Source organism: Oryctolagus cuniculus, chromosome 9 (assembly GCF_964237555.1).
Source record: "Oryctolagus cuniculus chromosome 9, mOryCun1.1, whole genome shotgun sequence".
Classification (NCBI taxonomy): domain Eukaryota; kingdom Metazoa; phylum Chordata; class Mammalia; order Lagomorpha; family Leporidae; genus Oryctolagus; species Oryctolagus cuniculus.
In genome coordinates this window covers 96,681,088-96,707,025 of record NC_091440.1, presented here as the reverse complement: position 1 = coordinate 96,707,025, position 25,938 = coordinate 96,681,088, and the positions used below count along the sequence as shown (strand labels likewise).

At 38.8% G+C, this 25,938-nt stretch overlaps 1 protein-coding gene across 8 annotated transcripts in view; it reads right to left on the bottom strand.

Annotated features, from left to right (window-relative positions):
- Positions 1-6,975: 6,975 nt before the first annotated feature.
- CDK8 (cyclin dependent kinase 8) overlaps positions 6,976-25,938 on the bottom strand; it is a 143,173-nt gene continuing 124,210 nt past the window's right edge. For 4 of the 8 annotated variants that reach the window (XM_070049187.1, XM_008259887.4, XM_051850740.2 and 1 more), the window contains 7 exons: positions 19,011-19,154; positions 16,603-16,672; positions 15,790-15,862; positions 12,224-12,321; positions 10,765-10,843; positions 10,484-10,642; positions 6,976-8,260 (listed from right to left, as the gene is read on the bottom strand). In XM_070049187.1, coding sequence (XP_069905288.1) covers positions 8,135-8,260; positions 10,484-10,642; positions 10,765-10,843; positions 12,224-12,321; positions 15,790-15,862; positions 16,603-16,672; positions 19,011-19,154 — 749 coding nt within the window. In that variant the 3' untranslated portion in view covers positions 6,976-8,134. The remainder of the gene's footprint in view (positions 8,261-10,483; positions 10,643-10,764; positions 10,844-12,223; positions 12,322-15,789; positions 15,863-16,602; positions 16,673-19,010; positions 19,155-25,938) is intronic. The other 4 variants (XM_002712792.5, XM_017343459.3, XM_051850741.2 and 1 more) reach the window with 4 other exon arrangements.

Sequence of the window (25,938 nt, the reverse complement as noted above, 5' to 3'; positions counted from 1 at the left end):
AGAAAAATATAGACAGAGATGACTTCTGTTCAGTTTTCCCCTAAGTTCAGATATAGCAACAGGTGATGAATGCACAGTGTGTGCCAAGAGTAGGCGACTGGGAATTACTCACAGGAACACAAAGTCAAGTCCCTGTCCCTGGGGAGATAAACAATGAAAAGATACACAAACAACAAAGCACGCATGTATGCTAGGTAGTGACCACGGCTCCAAAGAAAAATACAGTAATAGCAGCAGAGCCACTGTGGTTGAGAGGAAAGGCCTCTCCAAAGGGCTGGTATTTGTGCAGAACGCAATTAATTGAGAGTCAGACAAAATCCAGGGAAAGGGAATTCCAGGCAGAAGGTTCCATGAGCCACAGCCCAGAGGCAGGAACAAGCTTGATGGTTTCAAGACACAGCAGGGAGGGTAAGTAACAGGAGGCTAGTCATCCCAGGGGAAAGTGGTAGACAATGAGAAGGGGGACACAGCCGACACACTGGGACATTTTAGGCAGTGTTGAGACATGTGCCTCACACTGAGGGATGATTTAATCTTTAAGAGATCAGTAACACAGTTTGGAAGACTCCAGAATGGCGTGAGTAGAAGGCAGCAGGGAGGCCAATTAGGAAGCTGCATGATGTTGAGATGATGATGGCCAGGGAGGGAAGATGGAAGATTCTTTTGCTTGGCAGTCACTTGGAGCAGCTGGTGAGGACAGTTTCACAGCCGATGAAGATGTGTTGGCTCTCGTTTCATCTGTCAAGCAGTCTTCTACAACAGCTGAGTTTCAGAGGCATTTCCCATGTTCTCTGCCACTGGGGAGTATGGCCACAGACCCAATGTGCATCAGTACACTCAACTATGATTTCTTCCCAGGGTGTCAGGTTATCTACAACATATAATGCTCTTTCTGCCTATTTCTCTAAACTTACCTCTCAACTCTGCCCTTGATTTATTCTCTTCCAGCACAAGAGTTTAATTAACTTCCAACAATACGCTAAGCTCACTTGGGCAGCAAGATCTTTATAACTTGGCTCTTCCTTGGGGCTCTTCCTTCTGATCACATTTCACATATTTCAATTTTCTGTCCTTATTTCTCAAGTCTAAACTTAAATGTCACTTACTTGTAATTTTTCAACTATCCTACTTAAAAGTGGTCCTCAAAGACATTCTCATTCATTTCACCTCATTTCATAGATTTTATCATAATGTAATATTGTATTCTTTTCTTTACTATAGTGAAATGCCTGAGGCAAGCTACTGATGAAGAGGCTGACTTAGCTTATGGTTTGGCAGCTCAAAGTACAAGATTGGATGATCCCACTGGTTTGCCTCAGGTGAGGCCTATCAGTGAATGGCATCATGGCTAAGCCTGTGTGAGAGTGAGAGAGATAACACTGCCAGCCAGGAGGCCAGAGCAGAAGGTGGCTTGGGTCAGGCTTGATTTTATAAGAACTCAGTCCTGCGTATGCCCTAATAGCACTCTGGCCCCACAACCAGCCCTTAAGGCATTCAGATCTGACTAAAAAGCTCATGAGAGCATTTCAGGCATGGAAAGCCAAGACATTGTGGCAAAAAAAATGACCTACATGAAAGATCTCTGTGAGTGAGATCCCAGTGGAAAGAAGGAGCCATCAAAGAAGGAGGTATCTTTCTCTGAAGGGAGAACTTCCACTTTGATTATGGCCTTGTCTAAATACTGATGGAGTTTGTGGACTCAAAAGGCTTCCATAGCCTTGGCAGCCCATGATAAGAGCCTTGGGTGATCACTGATGTCATAAATAAGAGTGTCAATTGTTAAATCAACAACAGGAGTCACTGTGCACTTGCTCCCCATGTCCTTAATGTGTTGTACTGTGTGAATTAACGGTATAACTAGTACTCAAACAGTACTTTATACTTTATGTATCTGTGTGGTTGCAAACTGTTGAAATAAAGATTTTATTTAGTATAGAGTTGATCTTCTGTATATAAAGACAACTAAAAATGAATCAATGAAGAATGGGATGGGAGAGGGAGTAGGGGGGAGACGGCGGGTTTGGGGGGGGAAGATCCACTATATTCCAAAAGCTATGAAATTTATATTTATTAAATAAAAGCTTTCTAAAAAAGAAACAAAAAAAGAACTCAGTCCTGTGAGAATTAACTCAGGATACAAAGGAACTACTTGACACCTTTCTGCAGACATCCCCCACTAGGCCCTACTTCCCAACCTCACTCACCACACTGAGACCCAAGCCTCCAATACATGAAATCTTGGGGACCAACTCAACCACAGCTGATATCATTGTCACTTTCTGTGGCTTAACTATTTCTCATTGATCATTAAAATATATTCTACTGGAGGATAGGAAGCCAGCATTTATAGTTCTTTGCTGCAACCACAACACACAAGGTGGCGCCTGACAAATTGTACGTATGCAACAAATGGAATGAAGGAATAACTCACATTCTTTCTAAGATTTGGGAGCTTCCCTAAAACCTATCTTGAATGGTGTTTGCTCCCTGGAACCTCAACTTCTGGGGAATATTATGGCCCAAAGAATAAAAACAGAGATCTCTCACCTTCACTTGATTTCCAGGGACCACTTGCATTCTCATGGCATGACTGCCAATTAGAACGACCCTTTCTTAATTGATGATGGCATAAAAATTAATTCACAAATGGAATTCAATACAGTGATAAAGTCTGAGCATATTCTATCTTTTAGGAATTAATTAGGCCCTGAGGCATCACATGGTCCTTACTTTGTTCAGTCTTAAATGTTTGTTGCCCCGCTCTTTTGACAATTAGGTTTTGACATGACCATAGCACTTACTTATCCTTTCATACCGCCAAGCTGTTGGTATGCCTTGTGTTTGTTTCCAGTTTTACCAATGAGAGCCCCATTTTTTCATGCAATGTTTAAAGTAATTTTTTTATGATCTTTCAAAAAACCAAGTATATATTACATTGCATGGCATGTATTGATGTCTTTTTAGCAAGCTAAAAAAAATTCTATTTTTAAGAGCAGTACCTAGGTTTGGTAAAGAAAAGAAGAATTCAGTTATCTCATTTAATGCCACAAAGATCAAGTAACATTTGAGGTTCATTACTCAGGTAACTAAATGAAGAGTAATTTTGTGTTTTTCAAGGCTACCAAGAAAGAGAAATTTGTTTTTTTTAAGTAACATACTTGGATTATGGTTAGCATGATTTTTAATATCCCTGGAATTTTAGGAAAGAACAATGAATATGGGTTGGGTTCTATACTGGGGGATTTTTTCAAAACTGAAAGACAAGAAAAGAAGAAAGTATAAAAGATGTACATAGAGAAACAGTAGCACTGATAAATGTGAATAAAGTAGGGGCTATTGCTAGATTGTGTGTATTTTAGAAAATGTGGACATCACTCATTTCCGTATTTTAAAAAATATTCTATCATCAATTATCATCTGAGAACTTACATGTAGTGTGAGATACTTGGGAGCTTCACAATGTTTCTAGAATATGCAATTAAAGGATAAATTTATTTTAGTCTAAGTTTTTGAAATCCATGCATATTTTTCATAACACACATTTACTAAGAACTTTTTGCAGATACCTCATAAAACTTATTTTCCAGAAAAATAAAGGGTTTTTTTTGGTTATGCTTAGTTTGAGGTCCTATTGCCACCCAAACATAAAGTTGCATATTCACTTGTTCTTTCATTCAGCAGATTTTTCCAAGGATTACAGTAAGCTGCTCCTCTAGTTGCTGGGGCTACTGTGATAAAGAAAGAACGCCCTCCTAGAAGGAGGAAAAACAATTAACAAGTACACAGGTTACTGACAGTGAGTGCTGAGTAGGCAAAGAGCAGGGCAAGCACAAGAGAGAAGGCTGGTGTGCAGACACTGTGGACTGGCTGCAACTTGGTAAGAACGGAAAGAGAGAGTCTAGAACGAGACGATGTGAGCAGACCTGGAGTGAGGGATTTAGGCAAGAGCATTACTGGAGAGAGGATGTGAGGCCGACAGAACAGTGGCTGTACAGGTGTTGAGACAACAGCATGCTTGGCAAGATAGTGGAACAGCAAGGAGCATAGGACGAGGAGTGAGGCAGATGGAGGAGATGGCAGCAAAAACGAAGAGGGAGGCCAGAACACCCCGGGACTGTGGGGCACAGCAAGGATCTGGCTTTTCCTGAGACAAGATGCCCTGCAGTGATACAGGCAGTGCTGTCACTGTGCTGTTAAAAGGCTCACTTAGGCTGCTCTGCCGTGTAGTTGCAGTGGAGGGGAAGAGGAGGGTACAAGTGGGAGCAGGAGATTACTGGATTAGTAGGAAAAGAGGTGACTGTGGCTTGGCACAGGGTGGCACGGTAAAAGTGGTGTGGACAGATCCATTTGAGGTAAAGTTGCTCTTCGACTTATGAGGTTACATCCCACCCCCTTAAATCTATCATAAACTAAAAAAACAAACAAACAAAAAATAACTATAACTACAAGATATACTGACCCCCCTAACATCCTGCCATTCTAGCTTAACCACACTGCATGCTATACAGTGCTGGTTGTGTCCCCTTGTGACCATGGGATCAAGGGGGGCCCAGCACCCAAGAGAGGATTTGATTGCACCCCACTCACTGGGAAAAACCCAAATTCCAAACTCAAAGCATCGTTTCTACTGAATGTATATGACTCTTGTAGCATTTTAAGTTAAAAAAATTTTAAGTGGAGCCATCGTGAGTCAGAGACCAGTTGTATATTGTAGAGGGAGAGCTGGTAGGATTTGCAACTGAAATAGATGTAAAGTACATGTGAGATGACAGCCCCAAGGCTGCTGCCTGGCCTGGGCCACTGGGGAGGGTGGACATCCACTCAAGATGGTACAGAATGGAAGAGGAGGCTGGAAGGTGGAGGCGCTGGCCTGAGTGAGTGTGGACACATTTAGTCTAGACAATGAGCAGCAATGAATCGGATAGGACAGGTAGGTCTGGAATGAAAATCTGGAAATCATCAGGCTTTCAAATTCACAAGCCAATTATGATATTATCTAGAGAATAAGTATGATTGCAGAGGTGAGGTCTGAGACAGCCCTGCTTTCAGGGAGCTTCCATTTTACTGGGAAGAAACAAAGTCTTAGGAAACAGATAGGGCCAGCGTTGTGGCATAGTAGGTAAAGCCCCAGCCTGTAGCACCGGCATTCCATATGGGAACCAGTTCAAGTCCTGGCTGCTCCACTGCCCATCCAGCTCTCTGCTATGGCCTGGGAAAGCAATGGAAGATGGCCCAAGACCTTGGGCCCCTGTACCCACATGGGAGACCCAGAAGAAGCTCCTGGCTCCTGGCTTAGGATCGGCACGGCTCTGGCTGTTGTGGCCATCTGGGGAGTGAGCTAGTGGATGGAAGACCTCTCCCTCTCTCTCTCTCTGCCTGTGCCTCTCAAATAAAATAAATATATCTTAAAAAAAAAAAAAAGGAAGGAAAACAGATGTCACTGATAACAGATGCCTGATAATGAGTACAATGTAGAAAATAAAGCCAGGGAATGGGATTGAGCAGGCTAGCGAGAACGTGGAAGTAATTTTCATTTGTCACATATATAATTAAATACAAGAACCTGGAGGTTAGGGAGAAAGCAGGCTAGAGAATTCAATCTGGTGGTCACCAATGTCTAAAACCATGAAACTGCATGGGATCATTCACTAGGGAATAAAGCGAGAACCGAGACCTTGGGTACTCTTTGTTAAAAATCATTTTTGCCTTTGGAAATTCATCTAGGAAGAGAAGGTGGTATATCCATATGGAGGTCCTCTTTTAAAGCCTCTTAACTGCACTTTTGCCACAATCTTTAGGCCAGCTTGGAAGGGAGTGACCCAAGAGCTGTTTTTCTTAACATATATTCTTCACTGGCTGCAGCGCGCTGGCCGCAGCAGCCATTGGAGGGTGAACCAACGGCAAAGGAAGACCTTTCTCTCTCTCTCTCTCTCTCTCTCTCTCTCACTGTCCACTCTGCCTGTCAAAAAAGAAAAAGAAAAAAAAACCATATTCTTCAGACTGCTGCATCAGTGAAGACTCCATGTTCCATCCTAACTCTATGGCATCAACTTCTGGGACTCAATTCTGAGTGGGAGATACTCCAGATACTTATCACACTCACTAAAGCTTGAAAACCTTTGCAGTGAAGGCAGGGAGGAATCTCAGAAGACAACTAGAGTGGAAGGTAAGTAAAAGGTCATGGTGAGGGGGTAAGAGTGACAGAAGCCAAACTGTGGAAGGTTCTGGCTCAATGTGGCGGTCACGGGAGAGCTCCTGCGTTCTCAGTAAGGGAGCTCCAGGATACATCTGTGTATCCAGTGAATGAACTGGGCCAGAGAGAGAGAGATCCTCTATTCACTGGCCACAACAGCTAAATCCAGGAGCCAGGGGCTCTCTTGGGGTCTCCCAGGTGAGTGCAGGGGCCCAAGCACGTGGGCCATCTTCTGCTGCTCCCCCAGGTGCATTAGCAGGGAGCTGGATGGGAAGTGGAGCAGCCAGGATTTGAACTGGTGCCCATGAGGTGCTGGTGCTGCAGGTGGCAGCTTTACCCACTCTGCCACAGTGCCAGCCTCATGAATTAAGTTTGTAAGAGTTGTTTTTTTTTTTTTTTTTTTTTTTTTTTTTTTTGGTGGTGTTGTATCTTTTGTATTTTGTGCTAAAGGAGGAGAAAAAGAATTACTTGAGAGAATACTTTGGGTCCAAGACTTCTGAGAGTAACCAAGACTAGGTCAGGCATGACTCCAGAGGTTGAAGGCTCATCTTCGTATCTTTCAAATCAAAGGCATCTCTTTGTCTTATCTTACATTACAGTACCAAGTATGCCAGAGAAGCAACCCATGCCCAAGACCCCAGAAACTACTCTGCTGGGGATGCAGAACACAGATACTGCTGTGAAAGCCACAGACCAGACTGATTCAAAGGCTACTTTTCATGGGACATTTTAAAATTAAAACAAAAACCTCTGTTCACATAAAAAATACAGCTGACTCCATATTTTGATTTATGAAAAATAAATTTATTACATAACACCTTGTTTTTTAACAATGTTCAATTTTTTTATTCAGAATACTTGTGTCATTCATGTAAAATAGTTTGATACAGTACATTGTATGTTATAGGTTTTTTTTTTCCTCAAAAATTCTAAGGCTCGCCTACTCCTTCTCCTTTGCTGAAGTAAGGGCACCCTAAACAACGTGCGGACAAGTTTTAAAAAAGAAAATTAACTGAACAAAATTTTAACAGCACTACACCAACCAGCTTTAAAATCAGGACAAAATATCTGAATTGGATGCCGCACCTTTTTAAGGGAGTTATCATTCATGCTTTTTTCATCTTAAAGCATGCTCACAAATCAGCAACACCAACAGGAAAAATAAAACACTGTCTATGACAATCATTTTAGTTTGTTTGCTGAACCAAACAGGTTTATATCAATGACAACATATTTAATTACTATCAAATAGCAGCTTTAATACCAGTCAAGTCATAGATTGAAAATAAAAACAAACTTATAAATTGGAAATTAATCTTTGGGAGTCTTGAAACCTTTCTGGAAAACTGTGGCTTTTTGTACTTTCAAAAAAATCCAAGCAATATTCTTGGTCAAAAACACTGATTACAATGTAGAAAATGAATCAACTTGCTGATAAGACACTAAAAAGAAAGGTGTACCAAAATAATCTCACTTTGAGCTTGGTTATTTCGTTGAGTTAACATATACTGCATGTTTCAAGTACCAGTTAAACTTTGTGTCTGCGTGTGTACTATTGGTCAGATAATGTTGTTACACTGAAAGAATTCACCACATACAACAACAAATGCTTGCCCCTAGCACATTTCACAGCTTCAACTGCTACAGACTGTCACTGAAAAAAATGCATTGGTCAGTCTGAACCATGTCAAGTAAACTATGGAAGTAGCAAATCCACAACACAAACTGTGCTAGCACTTTCTCTTCAAGTCTAACTCCAAAATAGGTACAACTTGGAAGCCACTACTCCAATCTGTGAAAAGTGGTGGAACTTGGCTACTGGACATTTTGAAGATGTGGTTGTACAGTACATTCTCACGGCCCATACCAGGTTCCCGCGGAGAGCTGCACAGTCAGCCCTGCAGCATTAGCAACAGTGCATTGACAAGATTCCGACGCAGCTCAGTACCGATGTGTCTGATGTGAGTACTGTGGAGGCTGCTGGGAGGTAGCTGAGTACCCCATGCTGCTTTGGGGCTGTGATGTGCTTGGTCCAGGGTTGGGATAGGCAGCATGTGGATTGGAACGCTGCAAAGGAGATGAGGGAGAAATGTGACTCATGTAATTCTAGGAGTAGCTGGACCCCCAAGCCAGCAGCAAAGCTGAGGTGGGGATGAAGGGCTGTCATGTTTTAAGGAAGTCAGGATTTAAAAGTCATGTGCTAAGGACTAGCTTCAGAATTCACATGACAAAAATCTCATATCTTTTCACAACAGCTTTTCTTTAGGAAGGCCAGAAACACTGCATAAATAATACCAAGCAGACCCTTATCACTACGCTGAAGAAATATAATTATTTTGTACAGCAGGAACCCCTTTTAGGCTGCTTTGTATCTACTGGATAAATAATAACCAATTTTTTTGAGATGTTCACACAAGAACTTAACAATGTACACATTAGGAAATCCAAAAGCACTTTATGTGCTCCTTTCTTCAACAGAAAACCCTGCCCCAACACCCATGTGGGACTAAAGAATCACAATGAATATGACAAGGAAAGGTACCAGAGGATCAACTCCTTTAGTACTGACACATTTTTAAGCCTGTTAAAAGCTACCTTACCTTCTTACCTGAATCTTACCTTCTGCTACATTTTTATAAACAGAAGTAAAAACACAATCAATGAAATGTAAGAGCAGTGGTATTCCCAATTCTCAAAAAGGCACAAAGGAAGAGTGATAGAGTCTCTAGTTCCCTCATTTTTATCTATCAGATTATCATTTCCACACCCACACCTCTCATATTATTATCTTCTAAGACAAACACCATAAAAGAGTAACCATAATGTATTACTTCTTTCAAAGCACATTTAATAAATCATAATTTTAGCAAAGATAGCATTTTGCACATGAAATGCTATTTTTAAAAGCACTCAGAAAACCAACCCCAACAGTAACAACCAACAAATCAGCACGACATGGTCCTCTCAGTTTCAGAAATCAAGGTCAGGGCATTGCTTTGCTTCATTCTAAGGAAGTCATCAACTTAGAGCACAAAAAAAGATGCAGTCTTCCCTCCCAGATTGGGGGAAAATAAATCAGTGCTGGAGCCAACACCAACCCCCTCAGCTGCCCTGGTTCCCTGGGCAGCTAACTGGGAGAGAATCACTACTCAGACAGAGAAGGACCTCCATGCTGTGGCTGTGATCCTCTCCCTTAAGCTACTCAGACAAACACCTTATTCTTGAAGTGCAGTGGGAAGCACAGGGAAACTTATCAGATCTCCTTGGCCCTTTCTATAGATAACTAACTGGTGACATTTTCAGTGTTCTTCCCACACTGAAACCCAGTGTAGTTGGAAAATGGGGAGAAAAAGCAGAAGAGAGAGGGAGGAAGCATACACTTTTCAAACAGGTCTTTCCACAAAGGAAGTGACACTTGATGGTTAGGTCTAAGTCTGAATCCTGGGCCGACCACTGCTGGCTGGGTGACTCTGTGCAAGTTATTTGACCCCTAGGAGCCTCTGTTTCCTGATGTGGCAATGATAACACTTAACTCCCAGAGTGCTAACCATGGAAGGAACCAACGTATAAGAACTGGCACACAGGAAGCACTCAGTCGTTACAGAGCATTGCCTGCACCACCAGAACCCCTTAAGAAGTGTTTTTGTATACTATGAATACTACTCAGAATGTTAATGATAAAACTAGTAAGTATCATTACTAAGTGCTTATGTAAGGCCACTGTGCCTTAGCCTACATTATTTCATTTAACCCTTAATATAACCTCACGTTTATCATTACCCATATTTTCACATATGAGGTCACTGCATATCTGAATCATTCACTCAAGGTTACAGACATGACTGACAGGGCTGGGATCTGAAAGCCTGTGCATTTAAACACTATGCTGTATTGTTTCAAAACAACAGATAGCATTTATCAAGCTTCTACTATAAGCTAGGGGTTAGATAACAGCAAGTCCAGATCCATAACACCTGCAACTTGGGTTTTACCAGCCTCATTTTACACACGAAAATACAGAAGCCAGGAGATACTCTATTACTTATCCAAGGTCATACAGTTAATAAATGGCTTAATTTGAATTTGATCATTCCAAGTCCATCTGGTTCAGAGGTCTAGTCCCTCCCTGCTATATCACTGTTGGTACTTTTCCATACCAGTAATATTCCTTACCAATGTGTTTCCCCAACAATACAAACGTCAGGATTTCTCAATTACATCCCATTTTTCAAAGGTCATAAACCCAAAGGCAAACACCAATAAGGGAGGTCAATAATAAATCTGAAGTACCTGATAGTCTGAGGTCATGATTAGTCCACCTGAGGTAGTGGTAGGAGGAACAACTCTCACTTTTTTCAAAGGGGGTCCCTGTGTGTGGCTGCTGTCTTGGTTCCCTGGGTGGCCAGTTCCATTGGTGTGGTTATTGCCCTGCTGCTGCTGCTGGTTCTTCTCAATTGGTTCAACAGAAAAACAAAGTTCAACTCAGAAAGAGAACAAAATACATCCATGCCAGAAAATATTATGGAAGCATCCATGAAACAAGAAGCTGCTAACTGTACTTTAATACTTACTTTGTCTCCTTTGTCATCAGGTTCCTCTTCTGTTAAAAATTCACGTTTTGGGTAAGGGATTTGACAACCGGCAAAAACACTAATCACAAGAAAAAAAAGAAAAATGATTTATGGTACACTAACCAATACGTCAAATGGTTCATTAAACTTCAGTTTAATCTTCTAAGATGGTCTTTGTCTCCATATTTGCAAAAATAGCACTTTTCATGCAACTGTGACCAAAAAATGCATCTTTTCTACTAACCAACTGACATTACAGCAGGCCATCTGAGGACTTTTCATTGTATTAAAAATAATCAATAATCATCCAATATAACTCAACTTCCTTCTTTTATCCCAGCATTACTCTCAGCATAACCAAGACACAGATTTCAGCTGAGATGTGTGTTTTACACATTTCAATTTTTGTTTTTCCTGTCCCAACTAGTGAAAACAAAAGATGGTACAGGAAACACAAATGTATCTGTACATGATACTTGAAATTTTGGAAAGCAACACTAACTGCAAACAGTCAACAATCCAGTGACTTTGAAGAAACTATAACATGCATGATTAATCTGTCAATGAATAACTGTATTACTGCTGAAACTAATGTGATCAACAATTCATAAAGCAAGAGGTGAGCAGGAATTCCTCTTAATGATTGTCTTTAAATGACACCTCCATAGGCAGAGTTCAATTTTTGCTTATTCTAAGAATTTCCTTGGGTCATCATCTAAAAGGAGTGACTACAGTTGATAACTAAAAGAAAATATGCTCGGCCAGTGCTGTGGTGTAGTAGGCTAGGTCACTGCTTGTGGCGCTGGCATCCCAAGTGGGTGTTGGTTTGTGTCTGGCTTCTCTTCTGATCCGGCTCTCGGCTTATGGCCCAGGAAAGCAGTGGAAAGTGGTCCAGGTGCTTGGGCCCCTGCATCCGCAAAGGGAGACTTGGAGGAAGCTTCTGGCTCCTGGCTTTGGATCAGCCCACTCTGGCCATTGCAGCCGGCAGATGGAAGATCTTTTTCTCTGTCTCTCCCTCTCTTTGTGACTCTGCCTCTCAAATAAATAAATAAAATCTTTAAAAAAAAAAAAAAAAAAGAAAGAAAGAGCGTGCTCCAACAGTTCTATCATACTGGTAAGTTAATACATGGATCACGGGACAGCCACTTGGCCTAGAGTTAAGATATCAGTTAATATTCCTGCTTCACATATTAGAGTGCTTGGGTTTGAGTCCTAGTTCTGCCTCAGATTCCAGTTCTGCTAATCCCATCCTTGTATGCAGCAGTGATGGCTTAAGTGGTTGAACTCCTGCCACTCATACAGGAGACCTGGACAGAGATACTGGCTCCCAGCTCTGGCCTGGCCCAAGCACAGCTGTTGCAGGCATTTGGGAAATGAATTAGCAGATGTGGCTTCTAATTTGTTGTTGACAAATAATTTTCAAAATTTTTAAAACATAAAAAAAATATAGATCACTTACTCTGATGTAGGCAGTGGGTCTTCCAGAAAATAGGGATCCTGCATAGCCTGTTCTGAGGTAATTCGCTTTATTGGGTCCATGGTAAGCAACTTTTGAAGCTGAAATCACAAATCATAGAAGCATTACTGCATTCTTTCTCATGATTACCTTTCAGTACCCATGTGTGGGAATGTGTTTTTTTGATGAGTATCACTATAATTTACACGCCCAAATTAAGAACAAAAATCTTAATGATTAAATGTAATGAATTAATTCACATTATAGTCATTCCTATTATCTCACTTGGTTCTCACATAAATGGTAACTAAATTTATGTCTTCTGACTTTTAATCAGTGATATTTTTCACCCATGTTATCTAAACTGCTTTAAGCAATTTAGAACAAGACAAAAGTTCTTGTATTTTCTATTAAGGGGGAACTATCATAATACAAATAATATACTAGCTATAAGCAACTATTTAGATAAAAATTAATTAAAACCAAATTAAATTTTAAAAATCCATTTCCTAGTCATACCAGTTATATTTCAAGAGTTCCAGAGCTGCACCTGATTAGTGGCTATGGAATAAGATTCTGCAGACCATCACAGAAGGTTCTATTGCACAGCACTATACTAAACTAATAAGTATGGTGATATACAACTTGGGAAGTACAGAGTGGTGGTTTTTGTTTTTTGTTTGTTTGTTTGTTTGTTTTTTTGACAGGCAGAGTGGACAGTGAGAGAGAGAGACAGAGAGAAAGGTCTTCCTTTTCTGTTGGTTCACCCCCTAATGGCTGCTGTGGCCAGCACACTGTGCTGATCCGAAGCCAGGAGCCAGGTGCCTCTCCCAGTCTCCCATGTAGGTGCAGGGCCCAAGGACTTGGGACATCCTCCACTGCATCCCCAGCCACAGCAGAGAGCTGGACTGGAAGAGGAGTAACCGGGACTAGAACCAGGTGCGCCGGCCCCAGAGTGGTGGTTTTAAGTAGAGACTCTGGAAGGAGACTGTGTAGTTCAAATCCTGAATCAACATTTGCAAGCCAAGAGATGTTGGACAAGTTATTTAACATCTCTGTAACCCCCTTCAGGATTAAATGAATTAATATACGGAAAGCAATTCCAGTGTTGCATTGCACAAAGAAAGCACTATGTAAATATCAACTATTACTATTATTGCTACAATAGAAATGTCACTCTAATATGAACATTCAGTACTTTTAAACAAAACATAGTCCACAGAAGACTCTATGACCTAGAATATTTAATTCTAATGTATGACAGAAGAGATTAAATTGTAGTCTCTTAGTTTACCCTCTTTGATCTAATGCAGTAGTTTTCAGATTTGAACATCCATCAGAATCTCCTGGAGAGCTTTCCTAAAACAAACTGGAGTTTCTGATTTAAGTCTGGGCAGTTGCTCAAGACCTACACTTCCAAGTTCCCAGGTGATGTTAATGCTACTGGAGAGGGTCCACACTTCGAAAGCCAATAAACTAGCAGATACATTTGGACTTAAAAATGCAGATAAGGGGCTGTAGTGGGTAAAGCAGCCACCTGTGATGTTGGCATCCCCATGGGTGCGGGTTCATTTCCCAGCCGCTCCACTTCCAATCCAGCTTCCCACTAAAGGCTTAGGAAAGGCAGAGGAAGATGGCCCAATTGTTTGGACCACTGCAACCCATATGGGAGACCTGGATGAAGCTCCTAGCTCCTGGCTTCAGCCTGGTCCAGCCCCACCTGCTGTGGCTTTTTGAGGAGTGAACGAGCGATGGAAGATCTCTGTCTCCCTGCCTCTAACTCTACCTTTCAAATAAATACATCTTTTTTAAAAAAATACAGATAAAATGCTGAGATGGTGAGATTCAAATTTAAATGATCTTTCAATGGAAGCACAATTTTATTTTTAGGATTGAAAGGGAAAAAAAAAATCTGGACTTCTATTTAAAGTACCCAATAATTTTAATGGATTGCAATAGAGTTTCAGATGGGACCATTCAAGATTATCAACAGTTAAGATAGGTCATGCCAGGATTAATAAGCAAAACAGTTAAAGCAATAAGGTATACCTCTAGATTTTCAGTGGTGATGGTTTTGAGTCATTTCAGACTTTAATGAGTAGTAGGGAATTAGGGAAAAGTCAGAGAAATTCCTCTATGTCATGACTTTTAGTCTACCACCACTATCATCATTTTGTTAGAATTAAAAAGTCTGATTTTGAAGGATCTAACTTAGCCTTCCAATTGTCTTGTCTTAAGTACATCAGAATAAATGATTTGAATAGTACAATGTGTGGTAATATGACAGTTTAAGCATTGCTTTTCAAATTACTAATAAGGTATGAAATATATGATATAAAATATGACATGATAAAATAAGTTCTAAAATCAGAAGTAGAGGAAGACAATAAAACAGAAGCAGAAATACAAGAAATGCTTGCCAAGCGACCTGGTTGCAATAAAGGAAACATTTCATGTTTTCAAGATAAAGGAATTTCCATTTAAAAATACTTGAGGGGCAGGCATTTTGCCTAGCATTCAGATTCCCACACCCCATATCAGAACACCTAGGTTCAATGCCTGCCTCCAGACCCTGACCTTAGTTGCCAGCTAATGCAGGCCCTAGGAAGCAGCAGCAAGGGTTCCAGTAACTGGGTCTCTGCCACCCACATGGGAGACTACGTTGAGTTTCCAGCTCCTGGCTCCAGCCCAGCCCAGTCCCCGGCTGTTGCAGGCATTTGGGGGAGTGAATTAATGGATAGGAGTTCTCTCTTGAAATCTCTACACTGTCTGCCCCCTCCCACATGCCCCTACAAAAAACAAAACAAAACAAAACAAAACAAAAAAAAAACAGGAAAAAGGATTAAAAAAATTTCAAGCCAAGCAAAATATAACTTGCTTCTACAAATTCCCCTCATTATGTTATAAAAGTTTAAAAACATAAAAGTGAAAAACATCTTGGTGACAAAATTTTACTGCAAACAAACTGAATTTGTCAATCACTGAATATGATCTCATCACAAATTACTTTGCTAGTGTTCAGATTCATACACATTCTAGGTCAAACTACCTTTCCATTACACATAGAGAAATACTGCATCTCTCACACTCTTCCAGAAAAAGCATGTAATACATATCATCCCTGAGGCATATCTAATGCACAGGTTTATAAAAGTATCACGGAGTTAAAAATTCTGTAAACATTCTTTCAAGAGTTGAAATACCAAATAGTTTGCAGAAATTATTTCAGAAGGTGGAACTGTTTTTTTTTATACATCCCTGAGATTTTTGAAATTTAAAAATAACAGATGAAAAACACTAAATACAACTTTTAGTGCTCTTCACAGAATTGTCATAATTACTACCTTTAGAAAATCTAATATGACAAAACATTAGTCTGTCAGGTCATAATACAGGTTTGGAAAAGCAAATTTTTTTTGATGTCTTTACTAACACAAGATCTTTGCATTTATGATTAAAGTACTCCAGGAGTACTAATCAACCATATAAACTGACCCAAAAAAGTCTCAGGTGGTGGTAGTCAATTGGGGAAAAAATGAATTTCATTAGCATTGTTATTTAAAGCTTACCAAGTGGAATGCTTTACTATCTGGTTTAACTTTATGCTTTTCCATATACTTGATAAGGCTGCAGTTGGTATACCTGAAAGAGAAATACTATGAAATATCTGTATTAGATGTGAGGTTAATTTTACATTGGCTCAAGTCCTTCCAAAGAGAATTACTTTGATCATAACTGATCAGCATAAAAAAAGCATTAAATCAATTTTATAACTCATTCAATACCCATACTAGTCACTTTTTGAATGGATGCCAATGATTAAATGCAAGATAATTCCATGAATAATATATACTGAGTAGCTGTTTTCACATGAATCACATCTTAATTATTTTAGACAACATCTGGGTCAAAAGTTTAACTCAGCCTTACCAGTAACTTTAAAATACCTTTGCTGTAGGTTTACAAACCAAGCTGTCCCAACCATTGGCCTTGCTTTGTAAATAACTGAAATAATAATTCTTCTGTATTAAAACTTGCTTAAAATGACTATACAACCTAGGTGAGTAACTGCTAAGGTTTATTTTAGTTCCTTACTTCTTTAGCTGTGATATTTTTCACTAATATCTAGCTTCCAGAAAGTAGTAAATATCGGAAAGAAAAGAACTGACTTCTCCCTCTGTATCTAAATTGGCTCTATTAGTCATTTTTTCATATAATTTTTAATCATCTTATGAAGACTGCTATGAAAAATATTTACTAGAGTAAATAAATTAAGTTACTTATTGAAGTAATGTTATGTTGAGTATGTTGAGTGTTCTATCTTAAACTGAGTATTCTGGAGAAGCAAAAACCAACAAATGTCTATTTTCTTTCCAACTTACGTATTTCTTCTGAAATCTTTCATTAATGTTGAATGTTCGGGCATCTTTTTTATATCTTCCCAATCTTTATCTGTGAAACACATTGATAAATTTTTATGTTGCCTAGGTTCCTATTCTTTAGAATTTCAATATAGATTACCTCCATTTTCACTATATTTCCAGTTCTTTTAGCCTCTCTGGAAGCTCAGAGTTCAAATAAATGTTCAGCTACAATAAACATCTTGAACTGTAAATACAATTCCTCATCCGCTCAAATAGCTTTTATATCTGTTCATCTTTTAAATTTTTAAATTGTTTGCTTTCCATATGATTTATTGTTAAGTTGCCTCAATTACTATAACTAGGAAGGAATATTATAAGTATTTCTATTTATTATTAAAAAGTTCTATTTCTATTAGTATAATAATTTATTTTTTCCTTTTCCACCACACTTCTTGGCAAATCAGCAATTTCCTTATTTACATCAGCAATCAATATAGCCAGTAATAACTGTTTGCAGTAGAACTGGGTGTAGGATGGAAATAGTAATATTAATAATCGGCTGGTATCTTGGTTTTTTTTATTAACATTACCCGACACTAAATAAAAACTCCTAGCTACTAAATAATTTTTGGGGTGTTAAGTAAAACAAAAGTTGTTAAATAAATTTTAAGAACAAAATGTTTCAGCCAGGTTTGCTGGCCTTAAGAGTTGCTCCAACAACTCATGTCAGATCACCTGCTTTCTCCATCAATACCAAAGACTTTTAATGAAAGCCCACTAGGCAAGCAGCACTGTGACAAGCACCTTTCACTTTTAATTGGCCTTTCATGGTTTGCTTTTCTTTGAAGTCACTGGTAAAAATATTTGCTAACTGTCCTCCATAGACATCACATAATGTAAACTAAATGTCTACTTAAATTCCTAAATGGAATTTCCTCCTTACTTTTTCCTTGCCCCGATTTCTCTATTTTGTCAATTCCTCAAAGTAGAAATCTTGAGATTATCCTTCCCAGTGACACAAAGCTGTGTCCTCCATTCTCCTTCCGTGCTCTTTCTGCCTGTAGTATTGCTACAGCAAGAGGCCTGTTTCCCTGACTGCAGTCACCTCTCTGATTTTTACACACCACTGCCATACTGATCTTTCTAAAATATAAATCACATTCCTTGTACTCAAAAACTCATTGTAGACTCTCAAATTTCAGCTTATCAAGTCTAAACTGGGCCACCTTCTTCAAGGACCCTTACATAAACAGCCCACCCTAACTGTCGAGCCACACATTAAGGATCCTCTCCACTATGGGCCATCACCACTCCCACCCTCTCCCCTAAGCTACATTCCTGTGGGCCTCAGAAATAGTGGACAAATTCAGAAGCAGGAAGTAAAGGCCACTCTTCTCTATCTGCTCAGAACATAGCTATTCTTTAAACATTCTACTTATAGCAGTACAATGTAAACCACACCAGGGCAAGAATCATGTCTGTTATATCAATGTTTTACTTAAGACAGTGTTGACACATGGCAGTTACTCATAAATATTTAGTGAATAAAAGAAATTCCATCACGACAAAGTCATCTTTCCAAAACTGTTGACAAATTGTGGAGAGAGGTAACCCTCAGATATTTTGGAGAAACCCTCAGGTATTTCTGTATTTGTCTTGGGTTACAGTGACTTGAGAAATATTTCTAATGAGAAACAATTTCTATTAAGTACTAAATGATTCAAAATTATTGGTGTCTTTTAAACAATTTGCCATTTTACTGAACCTCTGGGGAGTTTTTGGTGAATGAAGAATCACCATTCTGTGGTATACCTAGAGCCTGGGCTGTAGCTGGAGAGATGTAATGCCAAGAACTGGACACCTGAGGACTGTTTCCCTGCTGTGAAACTCAGGGCTAGCAGCTGGTGGAGTGCAATGCTTAGCCCACATTCTGACTGTTCCAACACAACACTTTTAGTGATGAGGGTCAGAGAGCAAAAATGTCCAATATACTGTTCATAGTGCCCTAAATAATGTTCAAAATTTGTATTCAAATGTCAAGAACTAGCAGTATTAAATGTGCTGCAATAAAAAAAAAATTCTACTACTGAATTTGATTTATAGTTTCTACTGGTAAGAACCAAAAACACCCTTCTAATATAGATATTGCAAATATTGTATCATATTAAATATCAAACAACAAAACAAAAGCAAAACAAAACAAAAAATACTCAAATTCAGGAAATCCACAAATATTTTGCATGTTAATACTCTTGTGAATTCTACAAATTTTGCTATTTCTGTCAATCTTTGATAAATACAAGTAATAAAAACAAAGCATCAAGTACAAATAGCTTTCATCAACTAAAAATATACATCTTTCCAATGAAGATATCTAAGTTCAAACAACAGTGATTTAAAAACAAAAACAAAAACATAATGTGTACCTGCAGGAAATCCCATTACATTGAATATTCTGTCCAGCTGGTCATGGTGATAAGGATTACTAGTTTTGATGTCCTCTTGTCGACAGTGAAATATTGGTTCTGACGTTAGTAGTTCTGCAAATATACACCCTATAGCCCAAATATCTTTAAAATAAAAAGAAAAAAAAAAAGAAAAGAAAAAAAAGGAAAGGAAAAAAGAAAAAGAAAGGAGGAAAATAAAGTGGTTCTTTCCAAAAGAAAATGCATTTTTATTTTGGTGGGAGTCTTTTTCTTTTCTTCCCTAATAGTCATATTAGTTCCTAAGCAATTATAATTACTAAATATCAGGGAACATTGTTTGTAAATAGCCCCCACACTCCCATTCCCAATTCTTCATTCCCTATTATACCTCCACCCCACCCAGTGTTTCCATTATAAAACTAATAAAACTGATTAGCTGGATTTTGATGAGTTTTAAATGCCCCAAACATTACCTTATCTACAAAATAAATACAAAGCTGCACACAAAGCATGGGAACCACAAACAAACAAAACTAAACAAAAACTAAACAGAAAATCCAAACAGCCTTTCAAATTGTGCCCTTGCCAAAAATAAGCACAATTTTTTGTGATAAAATACTTGTCTTTATCTTGTTTATTTAGTTACTAATTTGTAAAGTCTAATAATTACCCTCCTGTTAGCACTCTTAGCAAGGTGCAATTCCAACAAGAAAAAGACAATGCCTGACCTAAAATATTCTAATGAAATACATTTCCCTGTGAACAGTTTATCTTTCAAAGTATTTTTTATGCCACAGCAGTGTCAGATTTTTTAAGTATTTACAAAGAAACATAAGCAAATGGGGAGCAAAATACTACTTTAAGTATGAGACTAAAAATTCATAGGAATTATTTACATAGGCCAAATGTATTTCTTTGTATACAAAAAAGGCAAATTTCTTTCATTCACAAGATACAGGTTTACTATCATTCACATTAAATTTGAAATCAACATAACTATTAAATTGGTATACTGACAAAATCAATATACCAATTTAGAATTTAAAGTTGAAAATATTCCACTTCTACTCTTAGCAAAATCCTAAACTGAATATGTTAACTTCTCTACGCTAATAAGTCCAATGTGCAAACAGTCATCCTATTCAGAAGTGGTTTTGGAATGATCTACTCAATACCGATCATCAGTATAAATAAGCATTGGGACAAATTAAAATTTTTTCCATGAAATTTTTGAAGGCCCCTCATATATATGGATTTCAAAATTTTTGCCATCAAAATAGCTTGTCTTTGAATGCTATTTTCCAAACTTTTTCAATCCCCTTTATAGGCCAAGCTCTTGTTTTTAGTAAAAGAAAGTAAATGGAGGGGAGAAGCAGTGCTGGGATGTAGTGGGTTTAGCAAAGCAAGCATCCCATATACAAGTGTCAGTTCTAGTCCCAGCTGCTCTGATTCCAATCCAGCTTCCTGCTAATACACATAGGAGGGCAGCAGAAGATGGCCCAAGTACTTGGGCTCCTGCCACCATGTGGGAGACTAGGATGGAGTTCCTGGCTCCTGGCTTTAGCCTGGCCCACACATGGTCATTTGGGGGAGTGAACCAGCTGATGGAAGATCCATTTCTCTCTCTCAAATAAATAAATGGGAAAATTAGTCCCCCCACCCCACCCCCGCCCAGGCAGAGTGGACAGTGAGAGAGAGAGACAGAGAGAAAGGTCTTCCTTTTCCATTGGTTCACCCCTCAATGGCTGCCACGGCCGGCGCTGATCCAAAGCCAGGAGCCAGGTGCTTCTCCTGCTCTTCCATGTGGGTGCAGGGCCCAAGGACTTGGGCCATCCTCCACTGCACTCCCGGGGCACAGCAGAGAGCTGGACTGGAAGAGGAGCAACCGGGACAGAATCCGGTGCTCCGACAGGGACTAGAACCAAGTGCCGGCGCCACAGGCGGAGGATTAGCCTAGTGAGCCATGGTACCAGCCAATTTTTAAATTATTATTCTTATATGAGTAACCCATATAAATTTGATCTTTGATAATCACAGTGGCCAGGTAGACAAGCTAAGCAGGATCACCAAAGGGATGACGGATCATTTTGTATGTTTAAAGCTCTACTCATCCTATATCCTAAAGACATTATAAGCATTTATCAGGTTAGCTATCAAAAATTCCAATGACAAAAATAAAATATGAAGGAAGATGAGAGGTAAACAGTTTAGCTATCATTAATACTATCCTGTTTTTCTAATAAAAAGTCAGGTAAGTAGGAAAACAGTTTACTGAATCTTGCTTGATCTCACAGTAGCAACCTCTTTCTTAGTATTTCCTATTTTCTCTCACCTCTATCAGGTTTACCACCCTTTCTTTCTTCAAAATCCTGACCCAGACATTAATCATGAACTTTGAGTCAGCTAATCAGTATGTTACTTCAAATTTTTCATTCTTTGTAAATAAGTCTCCCTTTCCTAATTTGCCCCCCACCCTGAGTCTGTGCCAGATTCACAGAAGAGTCTCTCTTCTGCTCACTTACCTGCCTAACTCCTGACAAAAAGACCTTCCAGATTAAAAACAAATAAATATCTATTTCTCAAAATCTGTGCTGCTTATGTGTAGCCACTGAGCTAAGCAGACAAAGGAGGTAGGCACTGGCATGCTTCATGTACTCAAACTGGGGGAGGGGAGGGTCAAAATTATTGTAAACAACAGGTGTACTAACACCAAGTTTCTATCCTAATAAAAGAGAGTAAGTTTTCATTTCATTTTCCCTGTTTTACTGTATATTTCCCACACTGCAGAATGCCATATGTTCTGTGGACATTCAGCTATTTGAGGACAAACACCTGAGTTTCTCCAAATTACCATGTGATTAGTAAAGTTTTTTAGACTGCTTTAGTGACAATGACTTAGAGAGTGATGCTCTTTCAGTCTCTGTCCAAAGTCCACCAAGCAAACATAAAAATAAAATACTGAAAATGGAATTTAAAGTCTGTCCCTGAAATTACAATACTTACTAGACTATTAGTTCTATCTTTGGTATAATGATTCAGGTTGTAGTGTGTACACTGAATAAATGACCACAGCACTGTAATCTTTCTGTACTAGAGGGTAAGCAGATGTAAGTTTGAAGTGTTCAGACCAGATTATTTTCCCCAAGTTTTGTTTCTTGTAGCCTTCAGCTTAATGTTATCCACTGAAGCCCAGTAACAGATTTAACTTTTCTCTATGATGTTGTTAAAGTGAATATATGGATTGTATTCAGCAAATTATACGTATGTTCAACCATAAAGGTTCTTCCACTGACTGTCCTACTACAACTATGAGATAGTTAAGTTCCTGCCAAGTGCCTTTAATGGTGGTGTGGGGGATTTGTTAAGCACTTTTTTGGGCCTTTAGGATATCTGTGTGGGTAGCAGTGGGGAATGGGACTGTGTGGTGAAGATTGGACTAGAGAAAGAAGTTCATTTTATACTTCCCGATTCTTACTTTTAAAAACTTGTATTAAAAATGGTGTATGAATTCTCTCTTACTTTCAAACAAAGAAATAAAAAAAAAACCAATTATAGTAAGATACCTACATTATAACTTTCTGAATCAATGTTTTGATAGAAGGAAAGTGTTTTCCAAGACTGGTATTGGCCAAGTAAGGTGTACACTGGCTGGTGGGGATGAGTGGAGATCAGCACTACTGAGGAAATGGCCCTGACTATGGTTTCAATCAGTTGCAGCCAAGTCTGTTGCCCCTGTGACCATCCTGGCTCCAAAGGCAGTTGTTTTTCTATAAAGCCATGGACCTTTCAGGGTTGAAGGACACCTAAGACAGGACTCAGGCTATACTCTCATTTTCAGAAAATGAGGCAAAAGGACAAAATGTCTTGCCAAACAACAGCACCCCACTGCCCCATCCTCCATGACAGATAATACTTCAATTCAGACTGGCAGCCCTTTTGACTTTCATAGTTCAAATATAAAAATGATTTTATGCATTTATTCATACCGTTTTCTCAACGGAATTGTAAACCTTTTAGGAATGAGGACTATAATTTGCATTCAAATAGGTTTCTCCTAAGTTTTAAAGGACTTGCTCCCAAATTAAGCAGCCATTGGAATGCGCGAATCTACCTTTCTAACTACTAGTGGTTTGGCTTTGTGACACACATCCTGTATTAAAAGTGCTGGACAGTAGGACATCTGAGTGAATAACAGGTTATACAAATCTTCATAATGTTCTCAGTATCAGTTTCTTCAGAGAAACAAAAAAATAATTAAACAATAAGCCATGGTCACAAGCTTCTGTGATTATATTTTTTATTCAATTTACTCAATTTAAACAAATTCATAGTTTTAGGTGTTTTGTAAATGGAAGCAAAGACTTTATTTGCATGGTCTGCTACTATATCTTACCAAAAGTAACACAGCTTTTAAATATTTATTTCATAGGTCAGAAAAATAGTGGTGTACCATGTTAGTTTACACTGGCATCTTAAATGCATTTAGAGCACACTTGCAAAAAAAGACATCCAAATGTATGTTGAGGTACTAACATGTATTCAAAAATAAAATTAGCTTAAATGATTTGTATATTTCCTTCTGATACTTAAAAAAGTAAAAATTGCATTTTGGAATAAGTTTATAAAAAGTTGAAAAGATAGTACAGAGAATTTCCACATCTTAATGACATATCTATAAAGTAAAATGTGAACATCAAGATTTTTGGAAAAGATGCTGGATAAAACAGGAGGGAATGATCACAACTATTTCTCCTTTTCTGTTCTTGAGTATACATTAAATAACAGCAAAGCAGTAAGAATGCAAATCCACACAGTAAGAAAAGGAAGATTCTCAGGGACAAGATTCATTCATTCATTCAACAAAGACAACTACATACAAGGCACTGGTTGATAATGGTGAACAGCTAAGAGAGGGCTCTCTGTTTTAGTGGCTTAGAGATAGCATTTGGGTGATGAAAACAAAAATGTGGTAATAAGTAGAGGAAGAGGGAAGGCAAGGAACTATTTCAGACTGTGATCAGGAAGTTCTGTCTGAAGAGGTAGTTATTTTGATCAAAGCCTGAATGAAAAGAGAAAAACTGGATATGTGAAGACCTGTTTTAGGCAGAAATGTGTAACAACTTTCCTGAAGATGAAAGGCAGACAAAACAGCACAAAGGCAGCCTTAGTCCACAGGATTCATGCTGAGTGAAGACCAGATTTGTTTTCTATAACTCTGGAATGATTTTGTACTTGGAAATACCAACTACAAGGTATGCATTTTGTTTGTTTATTTGCTTTGTTTGTTTGTAAAGATTTATTTATTTATTTGAAAGGCAGAGTTACAGAGAGGCAGAGAGAAAGGGGGAGTGGGGGGGGGGGGAGGAGAGGTCTTCCATCTGCCGTTTCACTCCCGAGATGGCCACAATGGCTAGAGGTGCACTGAATTGAAGGCAGGAGCCAGGAGCTTCTTCTGGGTCTCCCACATGGGCGCAGGGGCCCAGGGACTTTCCAAGGGGCCACTGTTTTCCCAGGCCACAGCAGAGAGCTAGATTGGAAGAGGAGCAGCCGGGACTCCAACCAGCACCCATATGGGAGGCCAGCACTGCAGACAGCAACTTTACCTGCTATGCTGCGGTGCCAGCTCCAAGGTACACATTTTGAAAAGGTGATCTTACTGTCCCACTATCATCAATCTCGGATGGTCAAAGTTGGAGGATTCTTGAAGATTTTGGACATCCTCAGAGGAAGGATCTGTAGTCCTGGCATTTAGGGTTTCCCCAGGTAATGGTGGCTCTCTGTTGGATTCCCAGTCTACAAGCCTCATGATCTATGTACACAACGTCCTCAAGTGGGTTTTTATAACCTGACCCTTAAATACAAAGAGACAGTCAAAGGATCTGAAACAGTAGAAGTGAGAAAGCAAGATACACAAATGAAAAGAGGACCTATAAAGAAAACACAGATAATAATTCTGACAATACTACACATTGCAAAAAGCACCATTAGTCGCTGTCCTAACAGATATTTGAGAAGCTTTCCATAAAACAATACCACATACTATGTAAAAGTCATCATCAGAGAACAAGAAGGGGTTTATAGAAATAGAAAAGACAGAAAAATATGAGAAGAAAAATGGTACAAAAGGTCAATCCAAGAAGACCAATACCTGGTTACCCCAAGTTTATGAAAGAGAAATAGAAAGCCCTGGGGAGGAAACCAAAGAACTACACAGAGAATGCTGCACAGATATGTGACATGAACTTCAGACTAAATGTGCCCACCTAGTAGCCAAATATACATCCAAATATAGGATGAGAAGTCCTATCTGTTTTTCAAAAAGAAAAGAACCCCTAGGTAATCTACCAATAGTTGAGAATAAGACTGGCATGAGCTTCAACAGCAGCTTTGATGCCAAAAGACAATGGAGGAGTACTTGATCAAACTGGAGAACACACAGCAAGCTAAGGAGGCAATAAAGACACACAACAAAGGAAAAAAAGAAAGGTGAAGCACAGAAGAAAAAATAATTTGATAAAACTTGACCAAACACAATGAAACAGAGTAAAGATGTCAGTAATGGAGAGGTGGTGAAAGGACTGTGGCAGCTGAGCATTTCATTATAGTATATAACTTACAGAATACACACCAGGGACCACTATTAGAAAACAGAGAAGAAAATATAAACACTGACAAACTGAAGATGATGATATTATTAATGGAGCTCAAAAATGGAAATGGTAGAGAAAGTATAAGAGCACCAATTTCCTAATTCTTTGTAATGGAGAAGTACTATAAAATATGTAGAAGTAGATTAAAGTATCCTAAATGTCTAAATTTGTTTTACACAATCCTTTTCCTTTAATTTAAGGAGATCTTTTAGAAGCTGGTATTTTCTGGTGAAAGAAGCATTTGTCTGAAGTTCAAAGATTTGAAAATTTTACTGTTT